This window comes from Dipodomys ordii, unplaced genomic scaffold, assembly GCF_000151885.1.
Source record: "Dipodomys ordii isolate 6190 unplaced genomic scaffold, Dord_2.0 Scaffold72, whole genome shotgun sequence".
Taxonomy (NCBI): Eukaryota; Metazoa; Chordata; class Mammalia; order Rodentia; family Heteromyidae; genus Dipodomys; species Dipodomys ordii.
The window spans coordinates 5,499,070-5,523,986 of NW_012267288.1; the positions used below are offsets into that span (position 1 = coordinate 5,499,070).

Below are 24,917 nucleotides of genomic sequence, written 5' to 3' on the forward strand. Positions count from 1 at the left end.
GAAGAGATGTTGAATGACATTGAATGATTTTTCTGTATCTATTGATATGATTATGTATTTTTATCCTTTGGTCTGTTAATATGGTGAATCACATTTATTTATTTATTTGCATTTGTTCAAGCATACTCATCTTCCAGGGATAATTCTCAATTTATCATAGCAAATGTAAATGTACTGTTGATTAAGATTTGTTAGTGTTAGTTGAGAAATTTTTGCATTTATATCTATCAGGTTACTGAAGTGTTGATTGATGCCTCTTTATCTTTCTATCGTATGTTAGTCAAAAGCCAGGCTGAAAGAAAACACTGTGAAGATGTGTCTTAAACCCATTGAAGATGGAAACATGGAGCTGGATTCTTAAAGCCTTCTATATATCACACTTGTTTTATCTGTCAGGGAAAACAAATGACTTTTTTTATGGTCTAGAGAGTCTCATGCCTCATCCCTTCCATTCCCGGAGTTGGTGAATTATGAGCCAAACCTGGCAGATCCTTACAGTTAGGGTACTATCTGTGTGGTCCAAACACTCCTTTCCACAGAGAGAAGCTGGATGCTGGGGACTCCTTTCTAATTCTATGGCACTCTGCCTGGGATGGAGCTCATGCCCCAGTATGTCTCAACTTTTCCTACATGTTTAATTTGATATATTTTTTCCATTAGCCTAGTTTTTGACCTTCTCTTAGAGGGAATATATCTGTTGTGAGTAGTCGAATAGGGAATTACTACACAACTAATAGTTAATAGGGAATTTAATAGTTGTTGGAGACCCAGAACTTCCCAATCCATCACAAAGGTGAGTCACATGTCTATTTATATATACCATATATTTCTGGAAGACACAGAAGTGACATTACTTAAAGTGGTGCCAAATCGTAATAGCACTTTTTGGTTTTATTTTTAGTTTTTATCCAGCTAAGGTAGATCCTGCTTGAGCCAAGAAGAGCTGGAATCATAGGTCCTCATTTGTTTTGTACAACTCACTTCTGAAAGTGCTAGCCTGGACGTAGACAGGATATATTTATTGATGATGATGCTAGTTGATTGAATCACTTTGGATGGAGAAGAGTAGAGTAATAACAAAACACAGAACTTCAAAATTAGACTGCCTGGGTTTGATCGTAATATGCAGGTCATTTAACCTGATAGTCTTAGTTTCTTTAATAATGAGGATTAAAAGCAGTGTCTATCTTATGGAGGTTTGGATGATATAACCCATGTAAAAGACTAGTACTATGGATGATGAGTTTGTCACCTGGAACTATGCACAATGTTCCCAGAACTCTGACAGGAAACAAGCATTTATTGTTCACCTCTTTTTAAGTTGATTGAGTGTTGATTGATCTTGCCTGGGCTTGACTAGATGGCTTTGCCTATAAATATAGGCTTGACTGTGCATGGATTAATGAGTGTTGTATGTTGTACTCATGTTGCTCTGTTTCTCCTGGGGCCTGAGATGAATGGTACCAGTTACCTTGGAGAGGTTATTCCATCATTGGCAGGACATTACAAGATGATAATGGAAAAGATGTGATTCTTTGGAAAGAAGAGGCATGGAGTGAGCCTACAGCTATTAGACTCACATTGCTTCCAACAAATAAGGTTATGTGACTAGTCTGCATCAGTGCAGTGGCCCAGTGTACTTTGCATCTATTGGGCAGTGACAAGAGTGTGGATGCACCACTTAGCAAAATAGCTGCAGGACCTGCACCATTTTTGTGGTTTTCGTACTTTTATAAGCTTAACCGGCTCTATCTCTTATTTTTCTCAATAGTGCAAAGCTCTTTAATTGCAACTTTCACTCGCAGATTAATTTGCAACTCCTTGTGGAGCCTTCCTGTCTATACATTCTCCTACTTTTCTAACTCCTTATATCTTCCATTTTACTTATTTCTACCAGTAATTATGTAGTTCATTAGTTTTCTTTCCTTCTTTCTTTTTCCCTTCCTTCCCTTCCCTTTCTTTCATTTCTTTATTTTTTGCTCTGTAATCTGTAGCTCACGAACTAGGACTTTGTCTTAATCATATTGTTGTGCCACAGGCTTGAGCATGGTGCCTGCCACATATTAGCCACTCAGTAAATGTTTCACCCCATGAAAGAATCAAACATTTGGAAAAAAAAATGATGGAATTAGATTTAGATATTTGAAATTGAGTATCTTCTCTAGTGTCCCTAATTTTGGTATGATTTTTGTAAACTTTTTTCTTTTCTTTTTTTTTGGTCCTGGGGCCTGAACTCTGGGCCTGGGCGCTGTCCCTCAGCTCTTTAGCTCAAGGCTAGTGCTCTACCACTTGAGCCATAGCGCCACTTCCAACTTTCTCTGCTTATGTGGTGCTGAGGAATCGAACCCAGGACCTCATGCATGCAAGGCAGGCACTCTACCACTGAGCTACCTTCCCAGCCCCTGTAAACTTTTGTTAAGTAAAAATTTGAATCCTTGTACACACAATAAGGACTTTCTGATATACTGTTTTCGTAGAAGAGTGAACTCAGCCATGAGTAAACAAAAACCTCTACAGCTCAATGAGACAGAGAATAAGGGAATGCCTTTGGATTCTAGAGAAAAATACTTGGGTGAACATTTCAATTCTAGCAGCAGGCTGCTTATTAGAGGGAATGGATCTAGATTCTTATTTTTATTTTTTTATTTATTTTTGGTCATGAGGATGTCTAGTTTTTTTCTAGCACCATTTGTTGAGCATAGTTTTGCTCCCTTTTATTGCTGTTGCTTTTTTCCCCCAAGAAAAAACACGAATCGGCTACATTTATTTTTATTTCTGGAATCCCTATTATTCACCATTGATTTATTTGTCTACTCTTCTACCAATCACAAGTAGCTTTATGAAAATATAGGTCAGATAGTGCCACTAATTGAATGTTCATCTTCTCCTTTAATATTATGTGGGCTATTCTGAGTCTTTTGTTGCTCTATATAAATTTTCGAATCAGTGTATATATGTATGTATGTATATATATATATATATATGTATATATGTATTTGTGTTAGTCCGTAGGCTTGTACACAGGGCCTGGATGTTGTCCCTGAGCACTTTTGCTCAAGGGTGGTGCTCTACCCATTCAGCTGCAGCTCTACTTTCACATACTTTCCTACCCAAGCTGGCTTTGAACCATGATGTTTATTCAGATCTCAGCTTCCTGAGTAGCTAGGATTACAGGTATGAGCCACTGGAACTTGGCTTCATCTCTAATTTTTCCTGTTACCTTGTAAATTTTTTTTGGAAGACAGACATTGTACGGTGAGTAAAAGGATTTATAGTAAATAGGATGTTAGTAGTTTGGGGGTAAAATTTTGAGATGGGTACATTTTTTAAGTAGTAGGATTATAGGGTCTCCATCTTTTTATGAGCCTATGTCTCTGCAGAGAAGTTATAAGAAGTTATTTATTCTCTTTAGGTGGGGCAGGATAGCTAGAGTGGACTAAAGTTATTTTCAGCTACATTGGATATTTCTATTGCTTCAGGTCAGATATGATCTGATAAAACTCTAACAATGTAGACTTTCGTTAGCTAGTTGCTTCTGAGAGAGAAATTTAGTGCTGGGAGCAGCAAGAAAATTTTCTATAATATTTACTTTGAGAACCTAGTGAAACTCCTGTATGTAAAACTCAACTGAACATTGGGGCCCTTCTATGATGCAGCAACAACTCCCTTTCTAGTTGTTGATTTTAAAGCTTATCCTCTATAAGCCTCTAGGAATTATTCTTCTCAGGAAAAATGGAAAATTTAAAACATGACAAAACATGTACTGTCCAATTCCAGTTACTGATGTTCACTATTCTGGCATGAAAAAGACATTAAGATTCAACATTCTGTTTTTCCTTGTTGTAGCAAGACAGCCTGAAATGGTATTGGGTGAAGTAATTGCTGCAATTTAGAGTGGCATCAAGGAAGAATGATATCCTTTTGCTTTGCATCTGAATGATCAAGAGATAACTTTCAGTCTTCTGTATAATCATGCTGTGATCTTTCATAAACTTATAATTATTAAAAATGAGAGAAACCATGGAGCCTATGTTTCTTTGGTCTGGCTTACTTCACTTAATACGATTTTTTCCAAGACTTTCCATTTCCTTACGAATGGGGTGATGTCATTCTTTCTGATGGAAGCATAAAATTCCATTGTGTAAATACACTACATTTTCTTGATCCATTCTACTGAGGGGCATCTGGGTTGTTTCCATATCTTAGCTATGGCATGTCTAGGATAGTTCTGTGTAGGATCACAATAGCTCAATATGTACATGTGACCATATAAAATGTACATATGTACATATGACCATATAAAATGATGCTAATTGAAATGAACTCCAAGATACAGAAACAAGAGGTATGTTTGTGTCTTTGTTTTAATGTATTATGTGGAGTTATTTCTATTTCTTCTGTTTTTTCTCTTTGGTTTATCCTATCTTGTCCCTGTTTTTGATGTTAGTACCCTATGTCTTATATATACCTTTATCTGATTTGGGGAAGGGGCGGGGAATAGCAAAATGGTGAGACAAAGGACAAAGGGTGAACCAATGTAACAGCAGTACTCACAAGACACTATGTTGGAAATGAATTTTACAACTTTGGGGAGAGGGGAGCAAGGGGTAGGGAGGGAAAGGGGGAGAAAACACGGGAAGGGATAACAATGTTCAAGATAAAAATACCATTATCTTACTTATATAACTATAACCCCTCTGACCTTACTCTTATAATAAAATTAAATTAAATTAAAGAAATATAAGTATTGAAAAAAGAGGTACATGGCAACTTAAATTCTATAAGATTTGGCAAGATCTGATTTAAATATCTATTATTTTAAACTTTGAATATTAGACACACAAGAAATTATTAATTCATTTAACATAGATATATCCCTTTCCCTCAGCAATATTGTTTTAGCTTTTCTGTAGTCCCGTGACTAGTCATTCAATCCTTTGCTCTTATGAGAATTCCTTAGAGAAAAACTCCTCTGTGATTGTTTTTTATAAAACAGATGATCTGTTTTGATCCTCTGACACCAATCTTTTAAGAAATGTCCTTCTCTAATATCCACATGTGTTTCCTTGTCTTAGTATTTTCATAATGAGAAACAATCAGAAAGATGGCCTTTTCCATTTCTTTTTGGAGTTATGTTAGGTCTGTGTCTATTAGCTGCTTAATGTCATCATAATCCTTTGGGAAAGAGAATGTGCTTTTGTTTACATTTGATAGCAGAGAATGAATCTCAGCACTCAGGAAATAATTATTAATCTGGGAGGGAATGTGGTACTTTTAGAATCTTATTTTAAACTTAATGCTCATCTTTCCCTCTTCCTCTTTTTCTTCCAAAAAGAGTGTTTTTTAAAGTTAAAATGTGTTTTCTATGATTTGGAGAGAGTGTATTCTACAAAGTTTTATGTTCTGGAAATATGGTCCCAAATGTACTAGTTTTGAGAAGCGGTGGACCTTCAAGAGATGAGACCTATCAATGTTGTCATACTGGTATTCACTTAGTGATTAAGCTTTAGTTTATTGTCCTTGGAGGGCATTAGTATAATTGTTTAGTAATTTGGGTAGTAAAGTGAGAGTGTCTTGTATATACCTCTATCTGATTTGGGGAAGGGAAAAGAAGTAGCAAAATTGTGAGACAAAGGACAAAGGGTGAAGGAATGCAACAGCAAAGTCACAAGATACTATGTTGAAAATGAACTTTACAACTTGGAGGAGGGTTTGGGATGAGGGAAGGAAAGTGGGAGAAAACAAGGGAAGGGGTAACATTGTTTGACAAGAAATATACTCTTTGACATCTGCTATTCCTAGTGAACATAGACTATAGAGACCAACAATTACAAGTAGTTGTACAAAGTAGTTTAAGTAGTTGTACAAAAAGTAGTTGTGCAAAAGAGTTGCCATGTAACAAAGTAGTGTGTAAGTACAATGCATCTTGATCAATGTCACCCCTTTCAACATTCTCATCCAGCCTTCCCAACCCACCCCTTTCCTTTCTTTTCTTAATTTTGTAAGGTATACATTGGATTCTTGACTGTATTCTCCCCCCACGTCACTTCATTTGTTTACTCATTTCCCCTTTTATTAAACAAAAGAGCCAGATAGTTTTGGCAGATGTAGAGTTTCATAGATACCATTTTAGTTGAGTGTTAATGATAGCAGAAGTAAAAGGCAACGTGAAAGGTTTGCAGGAAAGGTTAAAAATGATATTAGAAAGCAGATATTGTGCATTTGTGTAGGGAGTAGGTCAGCAGGTCAAGCTATTTGTGTAGAAGATGGAAAACAATTTTAAAACTCTACATTTGTCAATAGACTATCTAGGACAATGTCTGGCTAGAGTTTAAAACAGATTGCTACATGTTTAATTGCTTGGGCTAAACTCAGCTTAACTTTGGTGTTATTTATAATGTTATCAGTTAAAAACAATGGAGACATGATCTAAGGAAATCACTGGTGACTGGTGACTTTCTCATGTGAGAGCATACCTGTTGCAGTCATGTCTGAAGCCACATGTGAGGCCATAACTAGTATAGCCATGTTCTGCTCAGTTTACCTTTGTTTGGATGGTGTGTTTCCAGATCTCCTCATCCTTTTCAGCATATTGTCTGGCAAAATTGGCTTAGTGAGTGTATGTTCCTAAACTGGTCTAATCATTTCTTTTCATTCTCTTCCTATAAATAAAGGGCTATGTATTTTTAACTGCCTCTGTGTGTGTGTGTGTGTGTGTGTGTGTGTGTGTGTGTGTGTGTGTGTGTATTTACTATGTGCCCTAACAAATCCATTAGCGTAACCAACAGACGTTTTATATCATACATATGCTATATTATCCAACTTGGAGAATTATGTGATGAATCTTGTTGCTACTAAAACAGTTTCTGGATCTAGTTTGTACCTTCTCTGTATTTCTTGGTCTTGTTTCAGCTGTTTATAAGCATTTTCCGAGATGATGGCAAAAGCTCTTGCAGGAATTTAATCTTATCTCTCAGTTTGGATAGAGATACAGGGTTTTCTTTTTTTTTCCTTCAGTTGTTTACGCTAGGTTAGATGTATCACATGATAGCCAGCTAATTCCTTGTCACATAAGGATAATAATTTATGTTTCAGAGTAACATTTTACTTTTCTGTTTTATTGCCTAACTTCTAATCAGTTTACTTTGTCAAAGAAGATAACCAAGAATAAAACATTTCACCAAAATTCTTATTTTATAGTGTTTGATAAAATTTAAGTGGGAAGATCAGCAGAAATAGCTAAAAATGTAATTTTGGAAACACTGAGGGAAGTGTTTCTTACCTTGCTTCTTCCCATGAGTTATTTGGAGACACATATAGCACTATGTATTCTTTAGCAGACAGCTTTAGGCGTTTCCTCTAAGCTTTGGCTGTGTAAGACTGCCCAAAGTTTGAATTATTTGATAGGTTTATTTTTCCTACCAATAGGTGTTTAAAAACCTTTTTGGAGTGTAATTCTAGGTAAATTTATTTATAAATTTGTACCTATGAAGAAATCTTGTCCTTTGCCAGTCATGAGGATTGTGTCTGTATTGTCAGTTTCACATTGACATAGTTTGAAATTGTTTACTCATAAAATGATCTGATATAATATAACAACAAAGCTTCTTGGATAACTGTCTCTCATGCAATTCTAAAATATTGCATAATTCAAACAATGTAAATGTATGCAAAATGCTTCAGGTTTGATTTTGAGATGATAAATTGGGTGCAGGTGTTCATTGTTTACCTATTTATAAGCTAGTCTGTTTTGTTATTACTTGAAATATTGTGAGCATGGCACTATAACTACAGAATGAGAAGCCTGTGCATACACGTCTTTGATTTAACTTAACTCTAATGTATATATTGTTCTTTGTTGGGCAAACTTCCCAGACTGTCTTGCTGAAATAATATTTGGAATGATGTTATGGCTGGAAGGATATATAATCAGCTTATTCATAACCATGAACCATAACATGATTATCATAAAATAATAGTTCCTAAACTTTTTGTTTTATAAAATTTCTGAAAATTGGGAAATTCCTTCCCCTGAAATGAATCACATTATACATAATATGTTTTTGTCAAAGTTTTGTGAGTCCTTGTGAGTCATATTCATTTAATTTGTATCAAAAGCTCTGCTATAGTTTCATACATTGTTATACGAATGTAAATTGAAATCAATTCCCTGTAAGATCATTTGAATTATTTATTGTCTTTTCTGGGTAGAAAATGTTCTAGAAATTTGACTAAACACATGTAATTTTATTCACTACTCAATCATTATTTTAGCTACTAGAAAGGAATTTAAAATGCCACAAATCTTCACGAACATGACTGGGAGAGGTAGCAAAGGCATACAGGAAAGAGAAATACCTAAAAATCTTGGTAATTAGCAGTATCAGCCTTAGTAGATCTAAGAAGGCCAAGTTATAATCAAATGATGGGGGTAGGTAAAGAATTTTCTGTAGAAGTCTGAAAGTCCGAGAGCTTGTTGTACCAGCTAGCTTTGGATCTGAGTGAAGAAGGACTTAATGAAGAGAGTTTGATAAAAGATGCTTAAAAAGTAGTCTGGACTCTATGTCACTCAAATCCCAACGAAACCCCAATAGAGACAAATGGGGTAAAGTGCTGCAATCTAGGGCCTGAGTGCACTGCCCCAAACACTAATATACTATCTGACTGTTAAATGCAAGCACCATGAGAATTTTGTGGTTTGGTTTCTATTCTTGGAAGAGGTTTACTAGAGCAATCTGTCCAGTCTAAGATCCCCATATACATCTCAATATAATCATTCTATAGAAAGATGTTGAAGGATTTGCTCCTGGAAAATGAATTAGTGAAGAAAGAAGGGTACATGAGATATGAGAGTTAGGATATGTGTTACAGGGAAGAGATGAAGAATATTCTCAAGATGATGTGCATAGAGATCTTAAAATGATAGCTGTTGACTGGCAGAGTGAACATACAGTTCATGTTGAAAAAGGTTAGAAATTCTGTGAGTTTAAAACCTGTAGAATGCCTTATGTGTTGGAACATCTTCAGACTAGATTTAGAGTATGGTGTTGAGTGAGTCATAAATATATAAGAATCTAACCACACAAAACAAAAGATAAGCTTTAATTCCAGGAATAACAAAGATATATTAAAGAAAGCAATTTTGGAAATAGGTAATTCAGCTATGAGTAATATTTATGTAGTCAATGATGGGAACACTGGATATTGAAAAGATAAGAGATGGGAAGTAAGGTAATGTATTGTGATAAGGATGAGTAGAAATAGGGAAAATATTTTGAAAATGAATGCAAAAAAATTTTTAAAAAGTGCTTTATGATAAGAATTGTATAATAGAAAAATTATTGAGCCAGGTTCTTGATTTCTGGAGACAGTTTTAAATTATTTTTATTTATTTTTTTAATATGGCCCCAAGGTAGATAAAATATCTTTCTCTCATCTTGAATTCTAGATTTGGCTGCCATGTTATTTACTATATATAACATGGAGGCAGTCTTAATGTGTACCTGTAAGGTTGGCCTTGTTTGCTTCTGTGGCTTTGATTGCTACGAGAATACATCATATTCCCATTACTGCCTTTTCAGTCTTAGCTACATAGTAAGCACATGGCTCAGAGCTCCCATACCCCTTCTGTCTGTAGAAAATTCATCCCAGCCACTGCATAGCCATGTGAGAAATAAGCTTATTGAATACGTGTATGTGCACATTGGTTACTCAAAGAAAGTTGACATAAGCACTTCATTTAAACATCTTCCCTCATGTGCATCGAAGCATTATTCTCAGAAGCCATAATATGGGAAAATCTGTGTGTCCACAAATGGGTGAATGGATACAGAAACTACATAACCACTACAACCTTCTCCAATCAAATAAACCAAGGAAATCTTTCCATTGTTGGTAGGATTTATCTCCCATTTTCCAGTTAGTTATATGGAAAAGCAGAAGGCAGAGGTGGTGTACCTTGTCAAGGATGAATCCAATCTCCCTGCAGAGAAAATGGGTTCTACACAACATAAGATGTTAGCTGATTAAGATTTTGAGAGTTTTAAAACTCTACTCTGTATGGTTAGCTATGCAACTTTATAATCAATAACTATGTCTTACTATGGAATTGTTATAAGCTAGGTACTGTACCAGATACATCATAGGTATTTTCATGTTAGTTCCTTGTAACATCTCTTATCCTCCATTTATGAAAATAGGAGAAGCTGCCAGACGACATAAATAACTTTTCCATAACTTTTTTTCTATAATGTTTCTCACTGGTGGCTCACGCCTATAATCAGGAGGCTGAAATCTGAGGATCATGCTTCAAAGCCAACCTAGGCAAGAAAGGCCATGAGACCCTTATCCCCAATTAACTACCTGATAATCAAAAGTGGTTCAAAGTGGTAGAGTACTAACCCTGAGTAGAAAAGCTCAGGGACAGTACCTAAGCCCTTATTTCAAGCCCCACAACTGACAAACAAAAAAAACTTCCATATTCTGACAATTTATTATGTGAGTGCAGTACAATTGCAATCCAGGTCTATATGATTCTAAATATTCATGCTTTTCATGGAGGTAGTTGATTTGCATGTGAGAAAATTAAAATCTTTTGTTTATCATAATGGTAACTAAATTCAATATGTTATAATGTAGCAACAGTATACATATTTGTAGATTCAACTGTTTAGGTTTCTGTAGCTTATCACAAGAGCATCAGATTGCTTTGTGGGAAGGATGAAGTATATATGTTTGGAGTTGAAACTATAATTACTGTAAATATTTATTTTTTAGAATATGACAATATTTTTGCTGCACAGTGTAAATATACTCTGTAACTAATACCTAATTCTTTTGGAGCAAGAAGTAATAATAGTACAGTACAGTAGATTCATAGCAAAGGGTACAAAAATAAAACTCTTAAAACTTTATTTCTAGAGGTCATCAGTTTATTTCTGAGAGCTCCCAGTCCATGAAAAAAAGATTCTTTTCATTTGTATCCTCTTGCCTTTTGTCTTATTTTATCTCCTGCCCAATAACTTTTTCAAATGCTTCACTGCTATCTTTTGAATTCCTTTTGCTTCTCTCCTGTAGAGTGCATATTTGCACATGCATGCACACACATGCACGTGTGTATTGGTATGTTTGTGTGCTGGTACCAGAGCTTGAACTCTAACTCTTGCTTGGCCTTTTCACTCATAAATCGTAATCTCCCACTTGAACCATGCCTCCAGTCACGTTTTTATGGTGGATAATTGGAGATAAGAGTCTTTTGGATAGGCTGACTTCAAATAGCCATTCTCATCCTTGCAAGTAGTTAGGATTACAGATGTAAGTTACCAGTGCTTGGCTTCCCAAGTATATATCTGATTTCTATTTCCCATGTGTTTTCTTACCTTTGTCTTCTAGTTTTGTGTATTCCTGTTTCCTATGGCCTCCTGAGAGTATGTATGTGGGACTTCCAGTTTCCTGTCTGGAATATAAAAAATATATAGGCCATTGCTTCATCCTACCAACAGGAAAAAGCTTAACAAAAAGAATAATCCTTCTCATGTCACTGAGAGAAGGGAGGTGGTGGGACAAACTATTGTCCCCAAAGTGGAGAGGTAGATAGGTAAGTCAGAGGATCACAACTTGTTTCCCTAGAAAGTAGCACCAGGATAGGAAGCCCTAAATTAAAATTAAAGTGTAGCTGGAGAGTCAGTGTAGAGAAAAGTCTCAGACTTAATTTCAGGGAGTTTCTATCATAAGAGTAACCTTCATGGCTTATGCATTTTACCTCTAGGAACTTGACTAGGTTCTCAGACTGAACATGCTCCTAGAGGAAGAGGAAAAGTAACCATTGTGAAATGTACTAGAACATTCTGTTCTTTGTGATAGGGATAGACCCCAAGAGAAACCATTTCCCTTGATTCTAAACTAATTTTTTCTCATAAGAGCCTAATGAACATGTATGTGATGGTTAATCTTAATTGTCACCTCGATTCGATTGAAAAGCAACTAGAAGATTAAGAAAGCATAGCTTTGTCGGGGTGGGGGAGGGGTTGTTGTGAGATTGTTTCCAGAGATGATTTAATCATTTAAGAGCTCTGGCCTAATGATTTAGTCCATTTATGGGTTCCTACTTTGAATGGACAATGAAAAGGTGTTGGAATTGTGTGGGAGGTGGGGCCTGATTGGAAGAAGGAAGCTACTGGGGCATGTTGGCTCTCTCTTGTTCTGACACCTCCTGTGAATGCTCTGCTCTGCTTCCCAACTACTCAAATATGGCTACTGCACCACAACTTCCAGCCAAGACAGACCAAAACCTTTGAAACCGTGAGCAAAATAAATAATTCTTTCTTTTATGTCATTCCTTCAAGTGTTTGGTCACAGCAATGAAAAACTGGCAAATGAGAAGAGAAATACCGGATTCTAGCCCATTATAGGAGAAAAGAGGAACACAGCAGCTATTGTGAAATTCATAGTCCTTATACCCAGGCTCAGTAAAAGATTATGGAAAGCTTGCCTTCTTTCACGTAACAAACTTCTGTGTAACGAACTTACTTTTCCCCAGTTGGTCCCATCCACACCTGTCTCTTCAACTTCCCTAGCTCGGTTTTCATTTATGTGCAATGAGAATAATGGCTGCCTTCTCTCATCCTTGTCTGTCCCACTTCCTTCATTTTCCATCCCCTCATCAAGATAGCTTTCAGCTTCCTGGTCTTCATTAAATCCACTTTTTTAAAAAGCTTTATTACAAACTATGTTTTCAAGATCCATACCTGTTGTAATATTAGTCTATGTAATGTAAAAATGCCTAGCCCCCACTGAATGTCGGTTGCTCACCCCTGTAATCCTAGCTACTTAGGGAGCTGAGATCTGGAGATTATGGTCTAAAGCCAGCCTGGCAGGAAAACCTGTGAGACTCTTATCTCCATTAAAAACTACCAAAATTCCAGAAGTGAAGCTGTAGCTCAAGTGGTAGAGTGTTAGCCTTCAGCAAAAGAAGGTAAGGGACAATACCTAGAACAAACCCCAGGACTGGCAAAAAAACCCAACGACATAAAGAGTGCCTAGTCTTCATTTTTGATGTGTGTGTGTGTGTGTGTGTGTGTGTGTGTGTGTGTGTATTGTATAGATACTGAAATGTTTGTTTTCCTAGTGATATAGAATTTCCTAGCAATGCTAGTACATGCACTGCATGGCTGGTGGGAACACAGCTTCTAGTATGTTTTACATCACCATGACAGGAAATGTGGTCCCTACAGGGGAAATGTCTTTTGTGAGCATTTATAAGGTGTTAATTACAGTGTTAGTGGGATGGGTCCGGGAAGATGTGAAGTTATTGCTAGTCATCTGTAGGATGCGTGTATATATACTCATGTATACATACTCACATACTGCCAGAGAACACCATGCAAATAGTAAAAGTGCAAAGCAGAGATTCCAAACTCATCTCAACTTATTTGATTTGAATGACTATTGATAATGTTGTATTAGACTCTGTGTATTTGTTTGTGTTTTCTTCATTAACTTCATAAATGATTATAGGGAGGATCTGTAACCTTCATTGCAATAGAACAAAGATGTTTGTTAGCATTCATTGCTTGTTGCTTTGCTCTTGTCACCTTCCATGGCTATGCTTCTTCTGAAAGGCAAATCTATCAAATATCTCTACCCTCTATATCTTTGCATGGCACATTTTGCTTAAATATTATTCCTTCTCTTCAAATTTCATTTGGTCTTTAAGATAGTATCATTGCTTTTGATAAACTTTCCTTGGTCTTCTCCCATAAAATGAAGTATTTTCCCCCACCAGACTCCCCTACGTGTTCTAGTACTTGATGCACATTCTCTTCTCTTTGAAATTATTAAGTTGGCCTGCCTGCCTAGACTTGATCTCGACATGTGTCATTTCCCTTTGTATAGACACTCCATAGTATAGGCCCTGGAGATAGGATTGTTGGTGAGTATTCAGTTGAATTATAAATTATTTCTTAGTTACGTTGATGGTCTTGCTTCATATGATATTTTACTTGACTGAATTTGACAGATGTAGACACTTTCCATACAATGAAAGATGGAATTGTTTCCATGCCCAGAAACAAAATTTGAAAACATTGTATTCTAAATATTAAAATTAATAAATGGAGACCTATAAATGTGTTGGTATAAATACAATATAGGGGGTTTAGGTTTTACAGATTTATACACTTGTTAAATTGAGAAATTTGACACAGTCCTCAGCCCTACCTTCAGGCATTTTATGATGGGGTGTGTGAGAATAACTTAGGAGTAAAGGAACTAAGGTATTGTGTTTGTTGGACACTGAAATGCCTGAGGAAGCCCCAAACTGTTAGAATGATTGCAACATTCCTATTTACTTTATGTTTTGTTTTGCCTTTAGGGATCAGGGAGGATTATTTAGTAACGTAATCAGTAGCTAATTAAAAGGTTTGTGAGTTCTCTAGGCTCTTCCCTTTTTGTTTGCAATTGTTTATGAAAAAAGGCTTAGTTTTATTTAAAATTGTACAATAGATCATTAACTTTTCCTGTCTTTGTGCTGTTTTTTTTGTCTTTCTTTTTACACCAGTGTAGTGACTATGACTTGGAATTTGGAACTGAATGTTTGCACTTGGCTCTAAAATACAGTCACACAAAAGCCAAACTGGTAGAAGGACCACCTGACCTCTGGAAGGTAAGCGAGAAGGTATTTTACCTGGTTCTTGTCTGCTTGTGTGTGTGCGTGTGTGTGCGTAGGTCTTCAACTGAACCCTTAAATGGAGTCTCACTGGGTTTCTTGCCACCAAAGTGAAACGTATCATTCCAGTTGCTTGGCTTTAAGAAAATTCACTCTGGGATTATCCTGACAAATTGTATTTTAGCCTATAAGTTTGTTTATTTCACTTTCTTCTTTTTCTTGCCTTATGTATATAGGCTTTTATTCTGTTTACTCTGTTGGATGGAAGCGACCAGTCTGATGGACAGAATAGCTGTATTTCCTTCCAGAGTTAAGCTAGTAGCACCAACTTAACTGCATTGGTAGTGTATCTAGCACAGTTCTGACATGTTGAGCAGTAGCTTGGGCAACTCTTGCTCATATTTGAAGACTTGTACCCTTTCCTGTGGAGAGATACAACTCTTTTAATAGCAAGTCTATTTCTTTTGGAGGGACTGGAATGGCTTTTCACAACAAGATATCAGCACTCTATAACTTCCTGTTGTGGCAAGGAAGTTCTACTGTGTGGCTTTTGCTTTATTAGAGAGAAATGTGTTGAACTGGACAGTCCATTCTGAGGTAGGGTTTCAGAGTCATCTCCAAATTTTGGAGTAGGTAGAACTACTTTTGAAATACTGTTTGTTGTACAGGGAAGTCTTTATAAAATATACACCAGATTCTGACTAGTAAAGACTCATTCTGACTCTGTTTGAGTTCATCAGCATAACTCATATTGATTTTTATTTTTTATTATTTTTATTTATTTATTTATTTGGTTTTTTTTTTGGGGTCCGGTTGTGGCTCCTGAACTCTGGGCCTGGGCACTGTCCCTCAGCTCTTCAGCTCAAGGCTAGCACTCTACCACTTGAGCCACAGTGCCACTTCTGGATTTTTTCTTTTTTGCTTATGTGATGCTGAGGAATGGAACCCAGGGCCTCAGGCATGCAAGGCAAGCGCTCTACCACTGAGCCACCTTCCCAGCCCCCTCATATTGCTTTTTACAATGACCCTACAAATTGATTGGGTATTTTCCACAGTAACATAATAGGCCTTGCTGCATGGTAAGATTATGTCAGACATAGTTAAAGGATTAAATTCGCAAATTCCTCAAATAGTGACATGCATGGATTATTGTTAATAGAGAAGTTTATGCAGTACCACTACTCACTTAAGTAAGGACATCTAAATGTCATTAGCCCAGTGGACAAACACTTTCTTCATTATTATTTTTAAATGTATATTTGTCATATGGGCTCTCCTCAGTATGCACTTTGTGAGATCTTCTAAGTCCATCTAGGGATGAATTTAGTACTTGACTTTGGAATGAATCAGGGAGAGTCAGTGTTAATGATCATCACTTGATTTGACCATATGTTAAAGAGAAAACAACTCATTGTATATACTTTACTCATATACTACCATACTAGTAACAAATATATAGTAATAAATATTATTTTGTCCATTTCTAATCCTGACCCACATCTCTGGCACAACTCCCTTTGACAGTTTCTTTGACTGTCTTGCTAGAACTAATTTGATGGCTATGCAAACAGCATGGAAACTGAGATTGTACTGCCACTAACATGTCAGATCTCAGTGGCTTTACTTTGGAGGTGTGGTGATCTCCTCTTGTGGGTGTTATTGGTCTCTACCAAACTTGTCAAGACCTTGGGTGTTTAGATGAAAGGAAAGTAGCTTATTGCTGTTTGAAGTTTTCACTTAAAAATCTTCAAATATTCATTAATTTTTGTGTGGGTGTGAAGCACTCATATTTCACCGCTCTCCCTGGCAAAACAGTATTGGTCCTCAGATACATTCTGACATTTTTTCAGAGACAGTGACACAGTGGTGTTCCCACAGTGCTTCTAAATTAGTTCTACTAGGAAGTCTTTTGGTTGATGTCTCTCTTGGAAATGTCTGTTCAAGTCTTAAGCATTCCAGAGTGGATGTGGCATTTGGAAAGAGAGTCTTTGCAGAGGAAATCAGGTAGGATGACACCATCCAATATGATGTTGTCATACTGGATGGAATAGGGTAGACTTTAATGTCAATGTGATTGCTGCCATTTTAAAAACATGAGAGATGCAGATACTAGGAGAATGTCATATTAGGATGAAAGTAGGAATTGGAGTAATTAATAATTCACCTATAAGTCAAGAAACACCAAAGTTTGTCAGTAATAACTTAGAGTCAGGTAGAAGCCAGGAAGAAACTTTCCTGAAAGACTCCAGAAGGCAACTGGACCTGTCTCCAACTTGACTTCAGTTGTGTAGACTCCATAAATGAGAAAATACATTTTTTTCAGATTAAATTATAAAGTATCTAATCTTATCTTGTTATGAAAACTTGTGAGACAAACTGTAATTTAAATAATTCACAGTATTTAAATTGAGAGTCGATCAAAGAAATACAGATCTTCTTTGCAGAATATAAAATACCCAGTAAAAGAGTTTCTTCAAATAAGATATTCTTTTTCTCCCTGGGATCTTTGAATTATTATATAATTAAGCTGAAGTGATTTAACTTATGCAGCAATGTTTACACTTTTAATTATTGACCTAGTAGTTATATACAGTTCCCAACCAGTTTGTAATGCCTTCGTACAATGCAGTAAAACATGCCGAGGGGGTGACACATGCTTTCAGGCTTATAAGACTTTGGATCCTGGTATCATTTCACAAACCAGTACAAAAGTGGGGATCCTTATTCCTATGAACAAGGTTAAGGTTCTTTGGGGTGTGAGTGTGTGTGTGTGTGTGTGTGTGTGTCAGTACTAGGACTTGAACTCAAGACCTGGGCCCTGTCCCTTAGCTTTTTTTCTTCTTCTCAAAGTTGGGGCTCTATTGCTGAGCCATACCTCCACTTTCTGCTTTTTGGTTGCTAATTGTAATAAGAATCTCATAGACTTTCCTGTCTAGATCGGCTGTAAACTGCAATCCTCAGATTTCAGCTTCGTAAGTGACTATGATTATAGGTATAAGCCATCGTGCTGGGCACATGAACAACGAATGAATATATACATCATTGTTTAATACAATAGATTGTATTGTAATACAAAGGGTTGGGCATGGCGTCCTAAAAATGCAGTATGAGTAGAGCAAGTATAAATATTTCAGTGTTTCAGGCCCTGTGTTATTATTCTATCTTTTCTTTCTTTTTGGTAATTTCTTAGCTATTCAGTTCCTGTTTAATTAGTTTTGCTGGCATTGTATAAATTATCTTTTGTTTTTTAAAAAAAATTATGATATTTTATGTGCATAGAGAATATGGTAATTGTTGTTTAATCCACAGCACTGTAATCTGTACTTTGAAGTTAGAGTTCTAATTTTATACTAATTCCAAAGATGCCATCATCAACACAAGTAGAAATAAAAAGTATTAGTCATGCTGAGCTAGTATTTGACACAAGTTGTAGGGCCATGTACTTGCTGCAGGATTGAGAAGACTGAAACAATGAAAGAGAAAGACACATTGTGATAGAATTGAGAGGCATTTCACCACCATGAAACATTAAGTCAAAAGAAAGTATAACTACTTTCTTTATTCCTCTGAAGTAATGGAGTACATGATGCAGAAGTATGAAGAATGAGTAGATATTTCGGATGACTGCATATGACATTGTTTTAATTGCCCCTGTAAATTTCAGGAAGATTATTATTTTAAATTTGACATATACATTTCGATAAAAAATGATTTAAAAATAAAAACTTGAAGTCAACCTTCCTAAACTAGTTTCTGCTGTTTTTGGAGGAAAACATTTTTTTCCCCATCACTATACAGGATAGGGGACATCACCTCAGAATGACCAGATGATTACCATATTTTTCCCTGAGTGATCAGTGGCAGGAACGTACAACTCTGGTTCCCAGAAATACGATTAAGCTAGCACGCTTGTCTTGATTTGTGCTGTTGATAGATTCCAGTAAACATTGTATTTTGGTGAGATTTCATCTAGTCTACATAAGAACTTAATTTTATAGTTTAACTATATTTTTGTCTAGCGTCTATCAAAATACTTACTAGGCCATTCATAACACAGTAGTCTTAATTGAATAGACTCCTTGTTTCTAAATGTCAACACTATCTTCAAGGCATGAGATTTATAACCAATTGTTGGAGAAATTTAACTACTGTATGTCATTGTCTGAAGATGCATTGAAAGAAGGACATTTGAAGTGTTACTGTGTCTTCATGGTATTATTGAGATGAATGCCTTGAAGTCTCTTTTTGATGGAGACTATACTTTTAGATCCCAGTTCTCTGGCCTCTTTGTTTAGAAACACAGATGCACAATAGTTTCATTATTTTGTTTTTGATCTCAAAAATACAATGTACTGATGTTTCTTTTATAGGAGGTTTTAGACAGTTATTCAGTCTAGAGAAAAGAATATTTTCTAAATGTACATAATAGATGAAATGAAAATGTTAAAATATCCATGTGTCTAATAAATGCCTTGGCTTTTTAAAATGTAAATTTTCTAGCTTTTTTCTTAAGTATTTTATATATATATATAATCTATGAGGTGATCTGACTGAGGGAAGATGGTGGCCAAACGGAATTAGCTGTGTTCTGAAAGATGTCTCAACACAGAAGCCACACACACACAATGAAAGTATAATAGTCCCAACTGGAATGTACCTTGGGTGAGCTGGGATATTTCTGGCTTAGGCATGAGAAGATTATAGAATTTCGAACTTCAGGGTTTAATCCTATTGAATTTTGTTTTCAGCTAAACTTAATTGCTCATGGGAATTGTTTCACAGATGCACAATCAAACAAAATAGTCAAAGATCGAGCTAAATTAGCAGAGTGGCAGATGCTGGGCTGGCTAGTGTCTTACCTGCACAGTTTCTTGATGTGGCCCCCGAGGCTTCAGTGAGCACAGTGTGAAAACAGTTCAATGAAAAAACTGGTGTTCTGTTCTATCAGTACAGAATTTTTTTTTAAAGTAGTTATTTTCCATTGTAGGGTATTGTGCAAGGTCAGAGGAAAACTACAGATCATACTGGCATAAGGAAATCAATTTCAACACTGATTGTTTGGATGGTTTCTTAAGTTAAAAAATGAGAGGTTAACATATTGTAAAAGTTAGAAAATTCAATAATGCCTCAATTGAGAATTACAACATTTCCAGTAATAGTCCCTTTTAAGTACACTAGCTGTTTTATTTAGGAAGTAATAATAAGGCTATTCTTAAAAAGATACTTTTCAAGTTTGTCAGATATATTTTCTGAAGTTTTTTATTATGTCAATATATATGTATGCATATATATATATATTATTTCCAGATGTTTGGTTGATGTATTCACAGATTTATGTAGAAGATATTAATTCAAAAAGAAAAGACTTTATCTGCATGTAGGTGTTATCTAGAGTAGACAGGAAAAATAAATCTAGAGGCCTTTCTTTTGTGTATAGCAAATATTAGTGGAGAACAGCCTTCTGAAAGTCATTTGAGTATTTAAGAAAACCTTTTCTGTACATTAAAAAGCCCATCACTAAGATTTATTTGAAAAAAATGTTAGTCATAATCTTAATTTGGAATACAGTTTTACTCTTTAAAGCAAGAGAGAAGAGAAAATGAATGTGTTAGTTATGTATTTTGCCTTTAGTTCCTGTCCTGGTTTAATCTATGCAATTGATATTTTATTTAAATTGAAAGTATTAAGTTGGAGTTCAGATTATAGTTAATTTTGTATTCTCAAGGCAAGAGAATCAAAGCTTTTTCTTTTTAATTTTTTTTTTCAATAGTGGGGCTTGGGTGCTGTCCCTGTGCTCTTCAGCATAAGGCTAGTGCTCTACCGGTTGAGCCACAGTGCCACTTCCGGTTTTCAAGTGGTTTATTGGGGATAAGAGTCTCATGGATTTTCCTCCCCAGGCTGACTTTGAACCGCCATCTTCAGATCTCAGCCTCCTGAGTAGCTAGGATTACAGGCATGAGTCACTGGTGCCTGGCTTAAAGCTTAGTTTTGTTCTTTTTTTTTAATATAAGGGACAGTCTCTACAGATGAATGGTTTTAGTCCTTTGCATTTACTCTACTCCCAGAACTTAGATCAGGGCCTAGAACACGGTTAATAAATACCTGTTGAATTAATAAGACCAATACATTTGATAATGTATAGAGTAAACCCATAAATCTCTGTTTTCTATAGTTTGTTCTTCAGAAGGAAAAATTGCATTGTGTATCAATGAATATAGTACTACGGGTTACCTGGACTGTCTGTTGGCATGCATTTGTTTTAGTGATAATGTAATATCCTTTTTAAATTTGGTAGGCTTAATGCTTGAGCAACTTTCTTTCTTTCTTACAAGTTAAATGCTCCTTGAATTCTACAGAGTAAAGTATAATTTTGCTCTAATATTTTAGAATAAAGATCTAGCAGAGCAATCTATAATGAGTAGAGATTTTCTGTCTACTTTTGCCAAACAAAATATCTATACAAATCCAGTTATGAGTTAATCAAGAGAAAGGAAGTCCAATTTTACAGGAATGGTAAATACTCAGTAGGTAAATATTTGTTAAATAGGGTTTTGGATCATTTATATGCTAATTCTCTGGATGCCTGAATAAGGAACTTCTATAACCTTATTGATTTACTATCATTTTATTGTTTACTATGTATGCCTTTCAGTTCTGTGATATAGGACTGATTCTGCAATGCCCTTCCATGATAAAGAAAAAGATGTAATTATGAAGATGCTGTTTGTTTATAGTCAAGGATTGCCAATGGGGTTAGGTACAAAATGGAACGCTATAGACTTTTTTTTGGGGGGGGGGTGGGCATTCCCTGAGCTCAAAGATACCTATCAACATTTTGAGACCTATCGAACACTTTAAGACCTATCAAACACTTTGAGGCCTATCAAACACTTTGAGCCACAGCACAATTTCCTAGACTTTTTTATTAAAATGGAATCCATGTTTTGATAAAAATTTACAATGTGAATCTTATCTAGGAACATAAAGGCATAGTAAATTCACCAGGAAATTCTTTAAATGTGGTATGATCTTTGAGAAAATTCCTTAAGATATGAATTAATGCTGGAGAAATTCAACTAAGAAAGAGTCTTGGTCATTTTTGTAATACAGAGACTTTCTCTTACCTTTCCTTGCGATATAAACTCTTAGCATTAAGTAGGAATGCTAATACTTTTTTATTTTTTATTTTATTTTTTGATGTGTATGCCAGTTCTGCGGCTTGCAGTCAGGACTGTCTCTGAAACTTTTTTTTTTTTTTTTGCTCAGGGCTAGGTCTCTACTACTTTGAGCAATAGCTTTACTTCTGACTGTTTGGTGATTAATTGAAAATAATGCCATGGACTTTTCTGCTCAGACTGGCTTGAAACAGATCTCGGCCTCCTGAGCAGCAACACTTTTATTTGAATATTAAAACATTATATTTTATTAGAAAACTTTTCTATCAATAATATTTCAGTAATGAAATGATTTTAATTTATTCAAAGATTTAAAATTAAATATCCTACAATTTGTAAACAAAAGTATGATTTAATGTGGATTTTAAATGCTATTCTAACTCAGAAATTATCAGTGTTATATGTTTACAGTTTTTCTAAAATCAAGAATTTCCTTAAGGGCATTATTTTATTGCTTTCACATTCCTTCCTGCTCTGTTAAATCTAATGAGGTTTATTTGTCCTTTAGGTGACCTACAAGCGAGATCTGTATGCGGCTGAATCGATTATTAAGGGTATGTTTGGCCTTATGACTGTCAGTTCCTGTGTTTAAAAAATATAAGCCAGTTCAGAATTTCTCATGACAGTTTAAATCCCAGAAGGATAAATGCCTGTAGGCCAGTAAGGGTTCTGATTTCTTCTTTGAAAATAATTGCATTTTATTTCGTTTCCTGCTTGTGAAATTATCACTTATTATGCCACATTGATTTTTAACTTCCATAGAAGAAAAATTAGTTTATTAATTTAATCATGGGGACCTCAATACTATTGGAAAGGAAATAGTGGAAAGTGTCATTCCAGTAAAATTGTAAAGATACTTCATTTGTGCTTCTAAGAGACAGTTTTCACCCCAACACTTTCACATCTTTGTACTAGGCAGACTCTCTATATGAGACTGATTGCTTTAAAAAAAATGGACAGAAATGAAAAGATGGACAGAATTATTTCTTAAAAATTCTTCTTTGTTGTGATAATAGCATCAGTATTTTTGTGCATGACACTCTTTTGAATTTCTAGATCACAACTACATACAATGCCCATATTGTAACATTGTACAATGTAACATTGTGCTAGGATTCTAATCAAGATACAGAAGGAACATTATTTTGTGTGTTTGTAGCATCTATCATTTAGGTTGGATTTCTCAATCTCAACACTATATTGGACAATCATACTGGATAGATTTTAGATTTTAAAACTATTGTACAGCATACATTGTTAAGTAGCGTGCCCAACATTACTCATTAGATGACAACAACACTTTCTTCTCTCATGGCCCTCAAGGTGACAATCAAAAATGTCTTCTGACATGGTCAAATATTTTATAGGGGCTAAAATTGCCTTTCATTGAGAAGTATTGTTTTAAATATAATAGTAGTCTTAGCAAAACTATCCTGGAAACAAGTGTAATATTTAAAGTAAGTAATAGCTTTTATTTAAAAAATTAGATTATGGATAAAACTCAAGTGTTAATTGAGAGCGAACTTCCTAATGCCAAATTTTATTGAAATAGAAGAAATGTCTTGGATGTGAATTCTGAATACATACATTTATTTTAAAGTTTTGGGAAAATCTATTTGACAAACAATTAGGTTCATATGCAGAAAACTGCTCTGATTATGATACTGCATTTACAGTTTACCTTCAATTTCTTTGTCCTTCAAGTATATTTTGTTTCAGACTGTTAGTGTAGTATAATTCGTATATCTCTTTGTGTAAACAGATCATCTATAGCCATAAATCAAAATGTTGACATATATTTATATGCCAGCCAGGCCATGTGTAAATATTACTCTGGGAGAAATGTGATAAACCATGAGGTGGTCTGCTATGCTTTCAAAACAAAGAAATAGAATAAACTTTGGTTTTATAACAAAGTCACTTCTGCATTTCACGGACAAAATGTAAATTATCTCTTTGTGAATATTTAGTAGGTGCTTCAGCTGAGGAACCTACCTATTGCAAGACTTTGCCTACGTGTTATTGCTTGTAATGTAAAGGCCTGTATTTTAGGCATAATTGTTTTTCTTCTTTAGGCAATGGGCTCTAGTATACTATTACTTTTAGAGTTTTTAAGAAGTGTTCTATTTTCTTCTCAGGGAGGAAAATTCAACAGGCTGTATGTAAACAGATGATTTGATTCAACAAATGCCAAGGGGTTTCTTTTTGTTTTTAATATATATTTACCGTAAAGATACTGTACAGAGGGGTTACAGTTACATGAGTAAGGTAATGAGTCCATTTCCTATCAAGCATTGTTACCCCAGCCTTTGTTTTTCCTCTGCCATCCTTTCTTGTCCTGTAAAATTTGTTTTTCTAAAACAAATTTTACCATTGATTAGATCAGGGGCCTTCCTATTCCATGTTCACTGTACACCAGCAACATGGGGATTTTCTGAGATCTGAAAAACAGAATTTCTGCTCCCATTCCATTCAATCAGAATTTGTATTTTGATGAGATTACTTTGCAAATTAAATTCCAGAAGTATTCCTTTAGTCTGATATCCCGGTCTTCTCCCGGTGATTTATTGCTTAATTTTATTTATTACATTACAAGCTTGAAGTCTTATCAAGTTTTATCAATTCCCAATGCTGGTATGCAATGTCCAACTGAGATTATGCTCTGCCTTCATGACTTGTACTAAATACTGTCTCTGATTACAGAAATATCTTTTGCACCAGCTAAATAAAAATTCACAGTGAAAAATTACATTCCAAATACAATGTGGTTAGTAGAAGCCTATATGAGCAACACACTCACCTGTTTCCCTTTTTTTACTATATTGGGTACAGTTATGCAGACACTGAACCCAAAAGACATACACAAAGGGAGACATATAGGAAGAGGTCATTATGAGTTCTTGGCTCACATAATTATGGAGGCTAAGTCCTGTTACCTTCCATTGTGGGCTGAGGCCCTAGTAAAGCCAGAAAGGTACAGTTTTATGTCCAAAGCAATGGTTGGTAGACCAGGAAAGCCAATAGTCTTCAGATTGAAATTGGTACTGAGAGGAAAAGATAAATATTCTACCTCCAAA

At 35.4% G+C, this 24,917-nt stretch overlaps 1 protein-coding gene across 2 annotated transcripts in view; it reads left to right on the forward strand.

The window, feature by feature from the left end:
* The window catches only part of Ispd (isoprenoid synthase domain containing), a 216,490-nt gene that overhangs the window by 42,702 nt on the left and 148,871 nt on the right, over positions 1-24,917 (forward strand). For both annotated transcript variants that reach the window (XM_013024008.1, XM_013024009.1), the window contains exons 4-5: positions 14,558-14,662; positions 22,349-22,394. In XM_013024008.1, the coding sequence (XP_012879462.1) occupies positions 14,558-14,662; positions 22,349-22,394 (151 nt within the window). The remainder of the gene's footprint in view (positions 1-14,557; positions 14,663-22,348; positions 22,395-24,917) is intronic.